The sequence below is a fragment of the Carettochelys insculpta genome, chromosome 1 (assembly GCF_033958435.1).
Source record: "Carettochelys insculpta isolate YL-2023 chromosome 1, ASM3395843v1, whole genome shotgun sequence".
In the NCBI taxonomy this organism is placed as follows: Eukaryota; Metazoa; Chordata; order Testudines; family Carettochelyidae; genus Carettochelys; species Carettochelys insculpta.
Window position 1 is genome coordinate 376521114 of NC_134137.1, and position 16849 is coordinate 376537962.

Here is a 16849-nt window from a genome sequence, read left to right on the forward strand (position 1 = left end):
TTTGAAGAAAGTGGCCTGTGTAGAAATGGGCTTAGTGTGTAAGCACCTTGGGGCAGGAAACAGGGTTTCCAGCAGAATGGAGCCTTGGGGCCCTTTCCCAGTGCAAATAATACAGGAAACGTGATGGGAAAGCAGAAGGGCTGCAGGTCATGGGACTAGGGTTTTCTGGGCTGCACTTGACTGCCATGCTGCTCTCTCCCACCCCTTCAGAGTGAGCAGTGGTGGTGGGGGGAGTGAGTTTCCAAGAGCTGTTGGCAGCAGATCCCTCCCCAAAGAGAAGCAAACCCATGTCCCCACCCCACCTCCGCACTCCATTGCTTGGCAAACCTGCTGCTATTGTCTGTGCGGGCTGGTGCATTATTCATGATGTTTGTTTACAGGCTTTCACCTGACAGGAGCCGATCTGAATTGTGTGTGCAGCTGAAGTGTAGCATCGCCCCACAGGGACCTGCAGTATCTCACTTCTTGGGTGGCAAGCAACTGTAGGGTTATTTCTGCCTGCTGTGTCTCTCTGTAACAGCCATATCACCTTCAAGGAATTGTCCCCTTTTGCAGCTGTTTGTGTTTGCATAGCCCAGAAGTTCTGGGTAGGGAATTTCCTGTTTAATATAATTGAAAGGATCCCAACCCATGTTTTAGATTAACATGTGCCAGCTAGATTAGAGCTAATCAGGGGCCAGGTCACAGCAGATGCAGTGCGGGGACAATCCTAGACCTCATTATGGTGTCTCTGCAGTTAATCGTCTCTCTCCCAAGGGCGATCATCTCTGCTTTAATGCACAGCAGACTTCACAGCCCTTGCCCTTCTCCTCCCTTGGTTGGGTGCCGCCACTGTTGGAGAGGCTGCCGCATCAGACGCCGAGGCGATTTAGCTTAATCCCACGTAGAAAGGAGCGTGTGTATGTGTATCCCGCCCCCCAGATAATTTCCCTGCTCTAAGGTATCGCTGTGTCTAAGGTGAGGCTGAGCTTGACCGCACACCCGATACCAGGAATCCATCTTTCTAGAGAGACTGAGCCCCTTCTGTCTCCCCAGCTCGGACAAGACCCTTTCTCTGAACAACAGCTGTATTGTCATGTGCGTTGACACTTCCCTTTGTACAGCCCAGGAGGCACAAGCCTTGTAACCTTGGGTGCTCCCTGGCCAATAAGAGAGGGTCGGTCCTTGCACTGTGTAGTCATCTTTGGAGCGTCACCGCTAGGAAAGCCAGGAGACCCCTTCCGTGGGGCACAGTGGAGAACTTTTAGTACCAGTAAGGTTAGCCGCCTGGACTGTAGATATGTCTGTTTCTTGTCTCTCTCGTAGGTGTTTGGCTTCTATGTTAGCCTAAGGGCAAAGTTCTGGCTTACTGGCTGGCTCTCCCACAAACTGAAGTCCACATGGTTTGCTGATGTTCTGTCTAAGACTTTGTAGAGGGCTGAGTGCATGGAAGGAATGTCAGCTCAGGTGCAAGCCTCCGCATCCTATCATGTCTCTTAGAATAGGCATTATAATCTCCAGTGTTTCCACAGCCTGCTCTGCAGGACTCTGCCTGGGTCAGAGCCCTGTGAAATTGTGCTGTTTGGTTACAGCAGAGCCCTGGGAACCAGGAATTGTCACTCAGCTCCTGCCACTGACTTGCTGTGTGACCTTGGGCTATGTTCTTGACCTCTCGGGGTCTTTCTGCCATCTCTTAAGCAGGAAGGCTAATACCAGCTTCCTGGGGGGGTTGTGAGGCTTAATTGCTTACAGTGGGCCATGCTGTGAGATCTTCAGATGAAAGGGGCAAGCGGAGTGCAAAGCATTAGTGAACCATGCACCATCTCAAACCCCGGTCACCCTCCTGGGTGGCACAGCTAAGACATAAGCTTTTCTGTCCCTACAGAAAATAATGCAAGGACATGGAAACACATTCTGCTGCCTCCATTATTAAAGAGCGTCCTTTGGGGAAAGAGGTCCCGACCTCGGCTAGTGAAATCTGAGTCCCATTACCCAAATGGGATTGTGGTTTGACAGTAGACCCCTCTGTCTGCAAAACCTGGATCAGAAATCCAGCTGTCCAGAAGGATTTGAACTTGATCTAGCCAGGGTCGTAGAAAAGGTGATCTAATAAGTCATTTCCTTTGCTATCTTCTAGGATTCCATAGTCCAGCCAAAGCTGCTACAGCCTTTCCTGGCCCTGCTCTGCATCCGAACGCACATACCACAATGTTACTGGAAGGCAAGAGGCTGCACCTTTTATTGCAATTATTGTACCTCACGTAATCACCCCCATTGCAGGGAAACCTTTGGGGCCTTCCTACATCTTGTTCAGTGTGCTGACTGAACTTGTCATGCCACATCACAGTGTTATTCCAACACTACCAGACATCAGCCTGACGCTTTACAGACACATAATTGGACCGCAAACTGCAGCAGTGTAAATGATCAGGAGAGCAGGTGTAAAGAGCTAACAGGAAAAAGCTGACAGTGAGAAATGAAACTGATCATGGGCAGGCTGGTGGGAATTCTAGGGATAAAAGGGTTGGCTGGCGGGTGCTTGGGGAACACATTAAGGCTGTAAGACTCCTGCCTCTCCTGTTGCAGAAGTTGGAAGGGGTGTGGTGGATGAGGCAGGGGACTCAGGAAGAGAAGTGGTGATCTTATGGGGAAGGCAGCTGATTTTCTTCGAGCAGTGTTTCCCAGTTTTATTTGGCCACGGAACCCTTTTAAACTTGAAAGAATTTTTCAGAATCCCATTCCCAGGCTGTATCCCCCTCAGCCCCCAAACTCCTCCCCCATCTCCAGGCTTTACCCACCTCAACCCTCAAATCCACTCCCACCCATACCCAAGCTTTTCCCTCCCAAACCCCCACCCATCTCCAGGATTAACCAGCCTCAGCCCCAAACCCACCCCAGGGACTAACCCATCCATGGTCTGCCTGGGGAGCCTACTCTGGGCAGCCACGTGCACCCAGCAGAAGGAAGGCTAGCATGGAGGGGTTCCAGTGGCAGGTGTGAGCCAATCCACAGGCACTGGAGGAGTGTGGCCGCTCAGGTAGCAGGGCAAGGGAGAGGCTCTTTGTGGGCTCCCCCACCACTGCCACTGATGGAATAATGGAACTAAATTCAGTTCCTTTAACAGACAGATCCCTCCCACCACCCCGCCGGCCATTAAACCAATTAAATTTAGCTCAACTGTTTCTGCGGCGGCAGGGCAGGGAGCTGCAGAGGAGTCAGCAGTGGTAGCATCTGGAGTCGCAAATGACTCCTTGAAGAGCCACCTGCGGCCCTGGAGCGACAATGAAATTTTCTCGCAGAACCCCAGGGTTCCGTGGTACCTCATTTGGGAAAATCTGCCTTTGAGAACAGGACACTCTCCCTGCCTCCACTGCACAGTTCCTGTGTGAAGCTGGGCAACTCACTTAGACAAAGCTTGCCAAAAAGCAGCCGCTAATTGCATGTTCCTCATTTTCTGGAAGCCCAATGTGGGATTCCTGGAGCCAGATTTACAGAAATGCTGAGTTCTCAGAGCTGCTATTGAAGTTGATTGGAGAAACCCTTGCTCTTAGTATAGTGATATAAAATTGCTAATTACGCTGAAAATTCAAGCCCTAAGCATCTCAAGTAGCAGACCCTAAGTAGGGACAACCTTGGTTAATTTTAGCCTTAATCACTCAGTTTCCCAGCTGTAAAATGGGTGTAATGGCACCTTGCCGTCCATTCATTAATGTGTGAGAGGCCCTCGGCCATTATGCTGAAAATACCATAGAAATGCCAAGCGTAGATCAATAATTTTCTGTTCAGAGCAGGGTTTGAATGTCATGCATTATACAAACCTTCAGGTAGCACACTGAGGCCGCGTCTACACGTGCACGCTACTTCGAAGTAGCGGCGCCAACTTCGAAATAGCGCCCCTCACGGCTACACGTGTTGGGCGCTATTTTGAAGTTGAAATTGACGTTAGGTGGTGAGACGTCGAAGTCGCTAACCCCATGAGGGGATGGGAATAGCGCCCTACTTCGAAGTTGAATGTCGAAGTAGGGCACGTGTAGACGATCCGCGTCCCACAACATCGAAATAGCGGGGTCCACCATGGCGGCCATCAGCTGAGGGGTTGAGAGATGCTCTCTCTCCAGCCCCTGCGGGGCTCTATGGTCACTGTGTGCAGCAGCCCTTAGGCCAGGGCTTCTGGCTGCTGCTGCTGCAGCTGGGGATCCATGCTGCATGCACAGGGTCTGCAACCAGTTGTCAGCTCTGTGGATCTTGTGTTGTTTAGTGCAGCTGTGTCTGGGAGGGGCCCTTTAAGGAAGCGGCTTGCTGTTGAGTCTGCCCTGTGACCCTGTCTGCAGCTGTGCCTGGCACCCTTATTTCGATGTGTGCTACTTTGGCGTGTAGATGTTCCCTCGCAGCACCTATTTCGATGTGGTGCTGCCCAACGTCGAAGTTGAACGTCGACGTTGCCAGCCCTGGAGGACGTGTAGACGTTATTCATCGAAATAGACTATTTCGATGTCACTACATCGAAATAAGCTATTTCGATGTAGTGTGCACATGTAGACGTAGCCTGAATGTGGAAGATGTTAAAATATGTTAAATAAGTATCCATTCACTGGAGGAGTTAGAAGTCCCATGGAAAAAATAGTATATGATTGTGTAATTAAAGACTATATCATAATGGCATATGGAAAAGAGTGCTGAAGCCATGCTACACAGTCACAAATTGTGTCCACAAACAAGAGTTACCAACTAACGTCTGTGACCTTGTCCAATTTTCATCCGGACTGTCCTCCTCACTCACATTCCATCTAAATTCAGCACAAGACGCCTTGTCCAATCTGAGCCTTAGGGCTCAGTGGAGAGAATAGGTCATTTTTGTTGGGGTTCCATAAAACAGCTATGTCCTTGGGGCTGGAGAATTGAGTAGCCACCTGGATTTCTTGTGCTAAAGTGAATAACTCAGGAGCAGCAGAACCAACAGCATCCAGGAGGTGGTGTTGAGGGCAGCCAGCCCTAAGCACTACCCAGAGCACAGCGCCCCACCCAGTGCTTGGTGCTTTCTGGAGCATGCAGCCCAGTGCTCTGACAGTGAGATAAAGGGCCCAGGCTACTACTGCTGCTACTGAGGCAGTGGTGGTGGCCAGAGGCCCACGTCCCTTTGAAGCAATGGGCCCTGGGGTAATAAGCCCTCCTTATCCCCCTGTTGGTGGGGTCTGCTCAGGAGAAACTGATCAGCCCTGATCATTGCCTCAGGTGAGTGAAATGCCAGCAGTTAACACACAGCCTAAACTGGGAAGTAAATTATGCTGTTTACGTTGATTTGGGTTTCATAATAGAAGGTGTTTGGCTGCTTCCAAAATCACTTTCCCACTGCTCCAAAGAGGTCTCTGGCCTCTTTCCTGAATCCTAGACTAGCTTCCTCCCTTTACCTCCAGGGCTCTCTTAATGCATTCCCACCTTCCCTTCTCTAATTCAGCCCTTCCACACTTGTTTTGTCTCTCATCCAATTCCTGACGCTCCATCATTCACTCATGCCTTTGTGTACACGCATGGGCCAGCCTCATAGTCAGTGTACACAGACTTCCCATGTGCCTTGAAAGCAGCCTGTTGTTTAAGGCATTTCCTCTCCTGTCAGCCACCTTTCTTGCGCTGTAGCACTGTGGGTCCTTTAGAGCCTTTCCTGGTCACAGCTTGCCCAATGTACAGTTCCATGCACCCATTGGAGTACCTCCTCAGCAATGCCATGTTTATTCTGGACCCCACATTCAAGGATGATGAATTCAAACTGGAACCGACACAGGGCAGAGCTGCTGAGCATGGTCAAAAGGAGGAAAGGCCTCGCTTAAGAGAAGAAACTGGGAGAGCTTTGGCGTATGTAGCAAAACGAAGGCTGGGCAGGGATCTGAATAAGCTCCACAGATATGTTAGGTCAGGGGTCAGCAACCAATAGAACAAGAAAAGCCATTTTTTCCACTCAGTAAAAACTCAGTAATTCAAGAGCCACAGTGATGTGAATATGAGACGGTTCTTAATAAATAACATCAAACCAGACTTTTCGTAACCCTTATTTTAAGAGCAGCGTGCACAAAGATATGTGATGTGATACATGTTTACTGCAGGCTGTTCACGAAATTTTTACCTGTTCTGTTTCCTCACACTTTACGTGTGTGTGTACCTCTGTCTTCCTGACTTTCACTCCCGAACCTTCTCTCTCCCTGGAGGACTGACACTAGGGGGAGTTATCCAACATTTCAAGATCCCATATCATTTGATGAGAGCTTTTCATTTTTGGGCTGTTAGATGTTCACCGATTATTGAAAATAATCAGGAAGAGGTTTTTTTTTGTTTTTTTTAAACTTGGCAATTACAGTGTCGGGAGCCACAAAGAAGTCCTTAAAGAGCCATGTGTGGCTTCAGAGCCGAAGGTTGCAGACCCCTGTGTTGGGGGTTGAACACCAGAGAGGGTGAAACATTTTTTTAAGCTAAAGGCCAATGTTGGCACCAAAACAAACTCGTGTAAACTGGCCATGAACAAACTCAGGCTGGAAATTAGAAGGAGGGTTCTAGTCGTCAGAGGAGGGAGGTTTTAGAACAGTCCCCCCAATGGGAATTGTCAGGGCAAGCAGTTGGTTTGAAGAGAGCTGGACAAACTGCTGAGTGGGTTTGTCTGGCAGAGGATGGGGTTGCTTATGGTGGTGGGGGGCAGGGCTCAGAAGCCTGGGGGAGGTGGGGTGTATCTTATGTTTTTATGTTCTTAAAGCTCTTCTGGTTCACGCTGGGGGTGAGGAAGGGATCCTCCTGCCCTGTGTAGTCTGTGGTCGGTGGGTTTTTTGTTTTGTCTGTCTCCTTCCTGTGAAGCCCTGGGGTGCGTGTGGCTGGAGATGAAACGCTGCCCAGGTGGCCAGTGCTCTGAGGTAGCACCAAGCATTGACTCTCGCACATTATTAGCCAGCTGGCTCTTGCTCGTGTGCCCAGGGTCTCGGTGATTATTCTAGCGGGGGGTCAGGAAAGAATTGCCCCCCAGGTCAGACTGGCAGTGACCTTGTGTGAGGTTTTACATCCTCTGTGGCATGGAGCACCAGTCCCTTGCCAGGATCATCTGGGTATACCTGCCAGGGTCTGTTCACACGGGTGCCCCTTGGTTCCTCTTGTTCTCTTCCTGTGGCACATGATAGTTTAGTCTCCTGTGGGCTGCAGTGCTTTGATCTAAGTGTTGGTTGACTATGGCTGCTGGGTGGTGGTAATGGCTTGTGATAGCCAGAAGGCCGCACTAAACGATCTGATCCCTTCTGCCCTTAAATCCTATGGGCTCATCTACACTAGATGGTGGATCAATACTGCAATGATCGATCCACCAGCGGTTGATTGAGCATGTGTACTTAGACTGAATAAATCAACCTTTGAGTGCTCTCCCGTTGACTCCGGTACTCCACCAGCATGAGAAGAGCAGCCGGCGTCGACGGAAGAGCAACTCCTTCCGGGCTAACTGTGTGGAAGATATTGTGGTAAGTATGTTGGCTTCAGCTGTGCTATACGCATAACTGAAGCTGTGTAGGTTAGCTTGACGGGGGGGGAGCGCTGTAGTGCAGACTTGACCTATGATTCTAATTTGGAGCTAGGTAAATAATAGCAACGTTCTCAGGGTTAAAAGTATATCAAACCCTATCAGAGTCCTTTGATTTGTCCGGCTGAAATGACTGAAGAATCTGCAAACCCCATCGCCTCCTTTTGTCTCCACAGGGCTCGTGCAAATCCCTGTCAGCATGTACCAGACGGTGGTAACCAGCCTCGCCCAGGGTAATGGTCCCGTTCAGGTCGCCATGGCTCCCGTTACGACAAGGATAGCAGACAGTGCCGTCACCATGGATGGTCAGGCAGTGGAGGTTGTAACCTTGGAACAGTGACGTTGCCACAGCAGGATCATGATGATGTTTTTCCTCGTCTCTCACGTGAATAATTTTTTTACGCCTCTTCCGAGATGCAATCAGGTGGCATCGAGTCTCCCAGCTTTGGAAGCAAAGGTTTCGTTAACCTTTTTTTAAAAAGGAAAAAAAAAAATAGCAGAGGATACGTGTTAAGTGCATTTTTATAGCGCCACTCGGATCTTGTGGGAGTGGAAAGCCAATTGCTGATGGACTTTCATTCTGAGGAGATTTAAAGGAAAACGCAGCCCCTCCCCCCACCCCCCGCATGAAATCTCTCTACTAGAATCAGGGCAAGAGGGGAAGATCATCACCCCCCACTCCCCCACCCCACCCCCAGGAAGTGGCCGTGCCTTTGGCTGGGGACAGTTCCAACAGCACTGTCGCCTGCTTAAGCCAGCAGTGGTTTCTGCAGTGCCTCCTCGGGTCAGGCCCCTTGGTCCCATCGCTCAGAGAATTAGGTTTGAAACATTTTAATGAGGAAGAAAAGAAAGGGAGGAAGCTTTGGAAAAAGTTTCTTCTCAAGGCAGATGCGTGTGCGGCTGTGTAGGGGCAGCATCAGCCTTTCAAAGGGGTAAAGCCCCTTAGAGGGCACCAATACATGACCACATGATACCTGCACAAGAAGAAAGCTCTGCTGTCAACGTTCTCAACCACCATGGAGAGGTCCTCCCCGCGCCCTGCCTTGCTCTCCTGTGATCCACCTCAAGGCGTGTGCTTCCTTCTCTGACGTTTAAACCCTCCTCTTTATTGTTCTGTGTTTGTAAATTTAGATGGCAATGGAATGTGCTGTTGGGGGCTTGGGCTGGGGGGGTTAAGGAAGGAGATGGGTGTTAAGAGAGTAAAGAGTTACTGACTCGGGCAAGTTCTTCCTTCTGCTGTGTGTCCGCAAGGATTTATATTGTACTGGAACCCTGTCCAGCCCAGTTGCTGAGAGGTACGTCGAGTTCACGCGAGGTATGTCTGTCACTGGTATTCACAGAGCCGGGATAGGGCTGTATGAGACAGATGTCCCGTCACACCCCAGATTATCCAATCCCAACAATACTCCCTTGTTCAATAAATAAGGGGGGGCAGGGGGTGTCAGACTGACTTCTCCCATAGCCCTCTGCCCCAGTTCACGTTCCACGGGTCCCACGCCTGTTTCTGCTGTATGTGCATTTCCAGCACGGCTTTGCTGCTGCTAGTTTTTTAATCTACTTCGTGTGAAAACCTCTAGGCATCAAAAACTGCCTGGGGTGTTTTCGGTGGCTGATTTTACTTGACTTTCCAATGGGCCAAACCTTTGCTTCCCAAAACCAGCAAACACTGCCCCGCCCCCCAGGCAACTTGCTCCCTTCTTTTAGCCACACATCCTGCCTCGGTGTGTGCAGTTGTGCATGGTATTTAATTTTTTTTTTTTTTAAGTGGCCATTTAATACAATTCACATCTCGCTCCGCCTTTGCGAAAGTTTTCAGATTCTTGTATTTACTTGTTTTATATGAAAATATCGAAAGTTCTTTATATATGTTTTTCTGTACTTTACGGAGGGGAGGGAAACCATTTCCATAGAAACAGCCCTGCTTTTCCAATTTGTTATTTTTTTAACTATTATTATTTTTTATTGTCGTTGTGAAACTGTCCAGTGGCTTTAAAGTCAATGTTTCTTTGGCAATGAAATAACGTTCTTACAGTCTACAAAATTCTCCCCAGAAAAAGGAAGAAAAAAAAAGCAGTCAAGTAGCAGAGCATGGATACCTGTTGTTTTCCCATTCTGTCTATTATTGCCTCATTCAATAAATTGTTACAAAGGTGTCTGTATCCAGAGTCTCTTACTTTGTAGGTCTTTGCATTGTTTTGGTCCTGGGAGGAAAGATGGTTCTAAAAGGGAGATTATCAGGTGGTCGGCATATGCAGGTTGATTCTCTCTGTTTCCGGCACCCTCGGGACTGGACTGGCGACAAACAAGAGGATTTGTTGGACCACGGGAGGTCAATGTTGTTTAGCACATAGCCACACTTCCACTGCTTGCTGGTTTTTTAGGAGACATCTGGGGGTAAATTACAGCTAAATAACAGCACAGAACACTGAGAGCCAGGACTGACAGCTGTAAATCAACTTTATGGGACCATGGGAAACTTGGCGACACCCATGATCGGGGGTCATCCAGCTAACTAAAATCATACCGGATTACGGATGTTGCTGGATGAAAGAGTGCCAGACTAGAGAGGTTCAACCTGTAGTGGCTTCCCCTCACCCCACCCCACATCTGTGTTGCTAATATCTTAGAGCCTGGTCTTGAACATAAGAATGGCCATACTGGGTCAGACCAAAGGTCCATCCAGCCCAGTATCCCGTCTGGCGACGGTGGCCAATGCCAGGTGCCCCGGAGAAGGAGAACAGAAGACAATGATCAAGTGATTTATCTCCTGCCATCCATCTCCTGCCCTTGTACTGAAGGCTAGGGCACCATACTTTACCCCTGGCTAATAGCCATTTATGGACCTAACCTGCAAAAATTTATTGAGCTCTTTTTTAAACCCTAATAGAGTCCTGGCCTTCACAGCCTCCTCCGGCAAGGAGTTCCACAGGTTGACTGTGCGCTGTGTGAAGAAAAATTTCCTTTTATTAGTTTTGAACCTACTACCCATCAATTTCATTTGGTGTCCCCTAGTTCTTGTATTATGGGAAAAGGTAAATAATTTTTCTGTATTCACTTTCTCCACACCATTCATGATTTTATATACCTCTATCATATCGCCCCTCAATCGCCTCTTTTCCAGACTGAAATGTCCCAGTCTCTCTAGCCTCTCCCCATATGGGACCCGTTCCAAACCCCTAATCATCCTAGTCACCCTTTTCTGAACCTTTTCTAATGCCAATATATCTTTTTTGAGGTGAGGAGACCACATCTGCACACAGTACTCAAGATGTGGGCGTACCATAGTTTTATATAGGGGAAGTATGATATATTTTGTCTTATTATCTATCCCTTTTTTAATAATTCCTAACATCCTATTTGCTTTACCAACTGCCGCTGCACACTGCGTGGATGTCTTCAGAGAACTATCCGCTATAACTCCAAGATCCCTTTCCTGATCTGTCGTAGCTAAATTTGACCCAATCATGTTGTACGTGTAATTTGGGTTATTTTTTCCAATGTGCATTAGCTTACACTTACCCACATTAAATTTCATTTGCCAATGTCTTGCAGACATCTACAAACCTAAGTAACCTGACTCAGGTGCATAGTCCCATGGACTCTAATAAAACTATTCAGCTGAGTAAAGCCATGCCTGGGCATCAGATCCAGGCCTTATATTATTAAATGAACATTTTTTAAAAATCTCACTTGCTTTTCATTATCTATGACTTTTTACTCTTTCCCCACTTGGACGGTGAAATTAGACAAGTCGGTCTCCCTTCTCTCATTATCCATTTCAGGTTCTCAGCCCATGCGTCAGCCAACTGCAGCTGGAGGTGGTGTTGGGAACGTGTGACGTGGCGTTCTTCTCTGTTGTTTGGTGTCATGCTAAGGCTTCAGCCGAGAGGCACTTTTTGGAGCAGTATGATGGAAAGGAACCTAGGGGTTACGGTGGATGAAAGGCTGGATGTGGGTAAGCAGTGTGCTCCTTTAGCCAAGAAGGCTAACAGCATACTGGGGTCCATTAGGAGGAGCATTTCGAGCAGATCTAGAGAAGTGGTTATTCCTCTCTATTCGGCACTGGTGAGGCCACATCTGGAATATTGTGTTCAGTTGTGGGCCCCCCAGTATAGAAAGGATGTGGATGTGCTGGAGTATGTTCAGCTGGGGGCAACCACAATGATTAAGGGGCTGGAGCACATGACCTATGAGGAGAGGCTGAGGGATTTGGGCTTGTTTAGTTTTCAGAAGAGGAGACTGAGGGGTGATTTAATAGCAGCCTTCAACTTTCTGAAGGGGAGCTCTAAAGAGGATGGAGAGAGGCAGTTCTCAGTGATGACAGATGGCAGAAGAAGGAACAATGGTCTGAAGTTACAGAAGGAGAGGAGTAGGCTGAATATTAGGAAAAAATATTTGACCAGGAGGGTGGTGAAGCACTGGAATGCGTTGCCTAGAGAGGTGGTGCATTCTCCATCCCTGGTGGTTTTTAAGTCTCGGCTTTACAAGGTCCTGGCTGGGATGACTTAGTTGGGGTTGATCCTGCTTGAAGCAGGGGGCTGGACTAGATGGCCTCCTGAGGTCCATTCCAGTCCTATGATTCTATAATCCTTAAAGATCCCCTAGCAATTTTTCCAAGATCTTGAAGTTGACCCTGTTGATTAGTCAGTTACAATTTCCATCCGTGAGTACATCATAAATATTAAGTGCTGAGTATTAATTAGTGGCCTGGCCAAATTCCCCGATGAAGAATAATTACGTTTCCTACCCAAGTTTGTATGGCAGTCTCAGTTGTGCTACTTGGTTCAGACAAAATGTGGAATTTCTTTGGTAGCTCAAGAAGTTGATAGCATGAGTCCTGTAAGTGTTTTAAATGAGAGCTTGATTGGGAATGATTAAAAAAGGCAGGGGGAAATAATGTGCACACCAACGCAGTTTCCAAGAAGCTTTATTTGGATTTTGTTTATAAAAGTATTAGGGTGTATTACAATAAAATGCAGAGACACTGGCCAAGACCCCATTGTTCTAGGCTCAGTACAGTAGACACCTGACTTACACAAAGGTTGCATTCTGACAAACTCCAAGTGAGGTGAATTTTTTCCTAACTTGGGAGCCAGGAAACTGATTCGGGCTGCAGTGCTGGTCAGTTTCCTGGCTCCTGCAAGCTGGAGGGGAGCTGAGAAACTGACCAGAACCAGTGCTGGTCAGTTTCCTGGCTCCCACAGTGATGCAGGGAGCAGGGAACCAGGAGACAGCCTAGCTCCCAGCTCCTATCTGCTGGTGGGAGCCAGGAAGCTGACCAGGACCTTGCTGGTCAGTTTCCCAGCTTCCTGCCACTCTGGGAGCCAGGCACAGCTTCTCCCCAGCTGTGTCAGCCAGGTGGGCAGACAGAGGAAGAGCAGCTTCGAGTCGTGCTTAACTCATGTTAATACAAGTTAAGCGCAACTCAAAATTGTGCATTTGGGGGGTTTACTGTATAAAAATACAGTTCCAAGCCCCTCCAATCTAAATATACTGAGGGATTAGGCTACTGAACTCTCTTACCTGTATCCTATTGCCAAAATATTTGCTAATTGCTCAACAGAGCCAACTGTGCCACTGTGGCCTGTGATTCTTGTCATCTCTGCCACGCTCAGGGAAGTCAACTCTGAGCCAAGGCTCCTAGGGAAACCCAGAGTGAGGCTGGTCATTCAGCAAGTGCTGCTGTTTCCTTTGGGCTGTTGCCAGTCCAATCCCCCAGAATGGCATCTATGGTGCAGAGCTGGTGGAGAGGATGTGAGTGAGGTCCTGACCACTCCTGGTCACTGGTAGCTTGAGTGTCCTGCACGTATTCCTAATCCGTATTCTGTTTCTGTGAAGTCCATCCAGCAGTTTATTTCGGCAGCTGTACTTGCCTTTCTGCCCTAAACTGTTCTGTAATGTTGAAGAGCTGCCGAGCTCCACCTCAGAGGTAGCTGCATTATCCTGTGGGTGATGGGGTACCTGGGCACCGGTAGGATAAGAGGGGTGCGCTGTTCCTTTCAAACAGCACTGTCCCAAGCAGGAGGAAGAGCTAATGCACACGTACTAAGTACAGCTCGCTCTCCGGATCCTGTGTTCTGAGTCGGAGGAAGGACAGAGGAATGTTGGGGACCATAGGAAGTGATATAAGGATGTGCTGAAAGTACACTTGAAGAAGTGCAGCATCGGTGTCGACATTTGGGAGAGCCTCGCCCACGACCGTCCCCAGTGGAGAATGTTAATCCATGAGGGGGTGGCACAATCTGATAGGTCCCATCGCATGCAGACGAGAAGAAGCAGAGAAGAAAAAGCATCAAAAACTGCCCCATGCCCGTCCAACAGCTACTGACACCTGCCCCTTCTGTGATAAGATCTGCGGCTCCATAATCGGGCTGGTCAGCCATCAATGGACTCACAAATAGGAGGGTGATGTGAAGACGTCCTGCTCATTGAGTGACCGCTTAGAGAGATGGCACGCATGTGCGTGGAGTCGCCTGGATTACCCCGTCTTTGGATCTGATGATAAAATAGAGCAAGCCAGGATCCCATCCAAGCTTTTGTCAGGTACCTTTCTCTCACCAGCCTCCCTCCCTTTTTATTCCCCTTTCCCTGGGGTCAGATATATCCCCCTTGAGTTGTCCTCTCTCCCAGCATGAGATCAGACTTGGGACTGCACCGTTATCTGCCTTTTTAAAACCTGTCTTCCTCTCCACAGTCTGGTCAGCCACCAGGTTTTGAGCCCAGAGCCGTCAGCTCTCGAAGTCTGAACCTCGGTTGCTTGAGCTAAAGGACTAATGCCGCGTATCATGGAATGAGGGGGTCCCCAGGCCCCCTGCACCCCTTCCACAGTCAGATGTGACTCTCGTTGAGGTTTATTAGATGACAGGGACACAGTGGAGAACAGACTTGTCTGCACAAGAACCAGCAGCCGTCAGTACAATCCATATGGGGACAGAGGGTCCCCAGGCAGGGGCTCTGGCCTGCCTTCCTTCCTCCCTCTCCAGCCAGGCCAGACTGCCCCACTCGACAGTTCAGATCTAGTTTGAGCCAGCCAGGCCCCTCCTCCCTTCCTCTGTCCTGTTTCCCCAGGAAGAAAGGTGTCACCTGGCTGCCTAGGTTCCAAAGGCCACGGAGGGCCATTCCCTACATGTAAGAAGTCATCATACCAAAATTCCCCTCACCAGTACACAGCCATGCTGTGCTGAGGGCAACTGAGGCACCCACCGCCAGTTGCTACAGGACAGTAGGAGATGCAACCTACCCAGGGGGCTCAAACCCTCACACATCCCATTTCATCACAGCTGCTTGCAGGAGAATCTTCTCCGACGTGGGCCTGCCACCCGGGGCGACAAAGCTTTCTTAGCGTGAGTTACGCTTGCATGATTTTTCTGCTGACCTCTCTCCCGTGACTCACTGCACTGGATAAAGCACAGGAGCTGACTGGCTATTCTATAAAGATGTTACCTGCCCGGCCCTAACCAACCCCCCCGACTTGCCAGAGCTTTGTGCAACCTGACTGCACTGTCCCCGGCAGCGAGCACAGGAGAAGCCCACGTGCAAAGCAATATGCCAGGCTTTGTCGCTGTTGCTGGAGGGGTTCAGTCGCCAGCCGCTTGGGGGATGAAAAGCCGAAGCCGTTAGAGAGACAGCCGGGAGGTTACTGGGACCCAGAGGCGCTGGCCAGCTAGAGGGCCACCCCCAATGTCTGCCAGTCGCCTTGGAGCATGGAAACCACTCCAGAGAGGGAGAAAGCTGCTCACTTTGTGCCCCATGACCTGCCCTCTCCCCCCCGCCTGCCTTCCTTCCAGGCTGTTTCAGGCCCTGGCTGGGCTCAGCCACTCCCAGCTATCTCTGGTCACAGTGCCCCATCCATGGGCATCTTGCTGTGACTCCACTAGCCACTGAGACACCACAATTGTGAGTGGAGCACAAGGACCCTGCTGCTCAATATGCTGCAGTGGTGAGTGGTGCACGAGGACCCAGCCGCCCAGGACACCGCAGTGCAGAGTGGTGAGTGGTGCACCGGGACCCTGGTGCTCAGGACACCGCAGTGCAGAGTGGTGAGTGGTGCACGAGGACCCAGCCGCCCAGCACACCGCAGTGCAGAGTGATGAGTGGTGCACCGGGACCCTGGTGCTCAGGACACCGCAGTGCAGAGTGGTGAGTGGTGCACCAGGACCCAGCCGCCCAGCACACCGCAGTGATGAGTGGTGCACCGGGACCCTGGTGCTCAGGACACCACAGTGCAGAGTGGTGAGTGGTGCACCGGGACCCTGGTGCTCAGGACACCGCAGTGCAGAGTGGTGAGTGGTGCACAAGCACCCAGCCACCCAGGACGCTGCAGTGCACTAAATCACAGAAGTCTAAACCTGTGACTGCTCCTTCCCCACCAAGTGCCTCCCGCTGTCTCAGCAGCTGTGGGCGTGATCCTGTTGGCTTTAGGACTCTAAATAGGCTCAGGTCAGGCTTGGCTAAGAAGCCTACATGGAAAATGGGTCTGCAAACGGTGGTGCAGTAAAAATCGCTCACCCTGAACGCTCTGAGCTCCTGGCAGCTTTTGCTGCTGCAACCTCCAGTAAAACCAACGTGGTGCAGTGGAAGCGGCCTGCTCTGTCCGGCTGCATTCAACCGCCTCCGGTCCCACTCCAGCAGTGGGTGAGGGGGATGCAGGTTTATGCCACTTGTCCAATGCCCCAGCCTCTCTGCCTGGCAGGGGGACAGCTATGAGATGCTCAAGCCCATGGCGGCCGTGAGCCTCTGGTCCAATCTGCACCTCGTGGACCTCATCCCAGGCCAAAGCTGGGGTAACTCCCATGTGCGAGGAGCTGCTGGGCCCTGTGTTTTCCTGTAGCTGAGGCCACGCTGCTCTGTGCTGGCTGCGTGGGCCGTGGGCAGCAGAATGCAATGCGGGGTGGGAGACCACTGCCAGTGATGTGATTTAATGTGAGGCCTCACGAGGGACGTGAGGACCCCGCGGGAGTCTGCCCTCCATAGACCATACCCTGCGCCTTCCATGCTACTGCAGGGGTGGGGCTTGCAGGTTGCACCCGGTGGGATGGGCGCACGGGAGTGTTCAGGTCGCAGCTGAAGTGGGCTCATCCCTGTCTCATTAAACACTTGGGGGGCCCAAGAACAGAGACCAGGGCCCTCTCCTGCTCCTCCTTGTGCACCTTGCACCAACCCGTCCTGTCTCCGCCCCGTGTGGTCGCATGAGTGCAGCCTCCGGCCTGTGCCCATGGCACAGCGTACACAGCTCGGCAGCACCCAGAACACAGCACTGGCTGGGCTGTGTACACTCAACCTGTCTGTCACTGCGCTCCCCTCCAAGCCCATTGCTTCACTGCTCCC

At 50.3% G+C, this 16849-nt stretch overlaps 1 protein-coding gene across 7 annotated transcripts in view; it reads left to right on the forward strand.

Moving 5' to 3' along the window:
* NRF1 (nuclear respiratory factor 1) overlaps positions 1 to 16849 on the forward strand; it is a 151885-nt gene that overhangs the window by 113311 nt on the left and 21725 nt on the right. For 3 of the 7 annotated variants that reach the window (XM_074975950.1, XM_074975959.1, XM_074975970.1), the window contains one exon: positions 7699 to 9673. The exons of 2 other annotated variants lie outside the window; for them this stretch is intronic. In XM_074975950.1, the coding sequence (XP_074832051.1) occupies positions 7699 to 7862 (164 nt within the window). In that variant the 3' untranslated portion in view covers positions 7863 to 9673. Of the gene's footprint in view, positions 1 to 2116; positions 2201 to 7698; positions 9674 to 16849 lie in introns of those variants that run through there. 2 more of the 7 variants (XM_074975930.1, XM_074975941.1) reach the window with 1 other exon arrangement.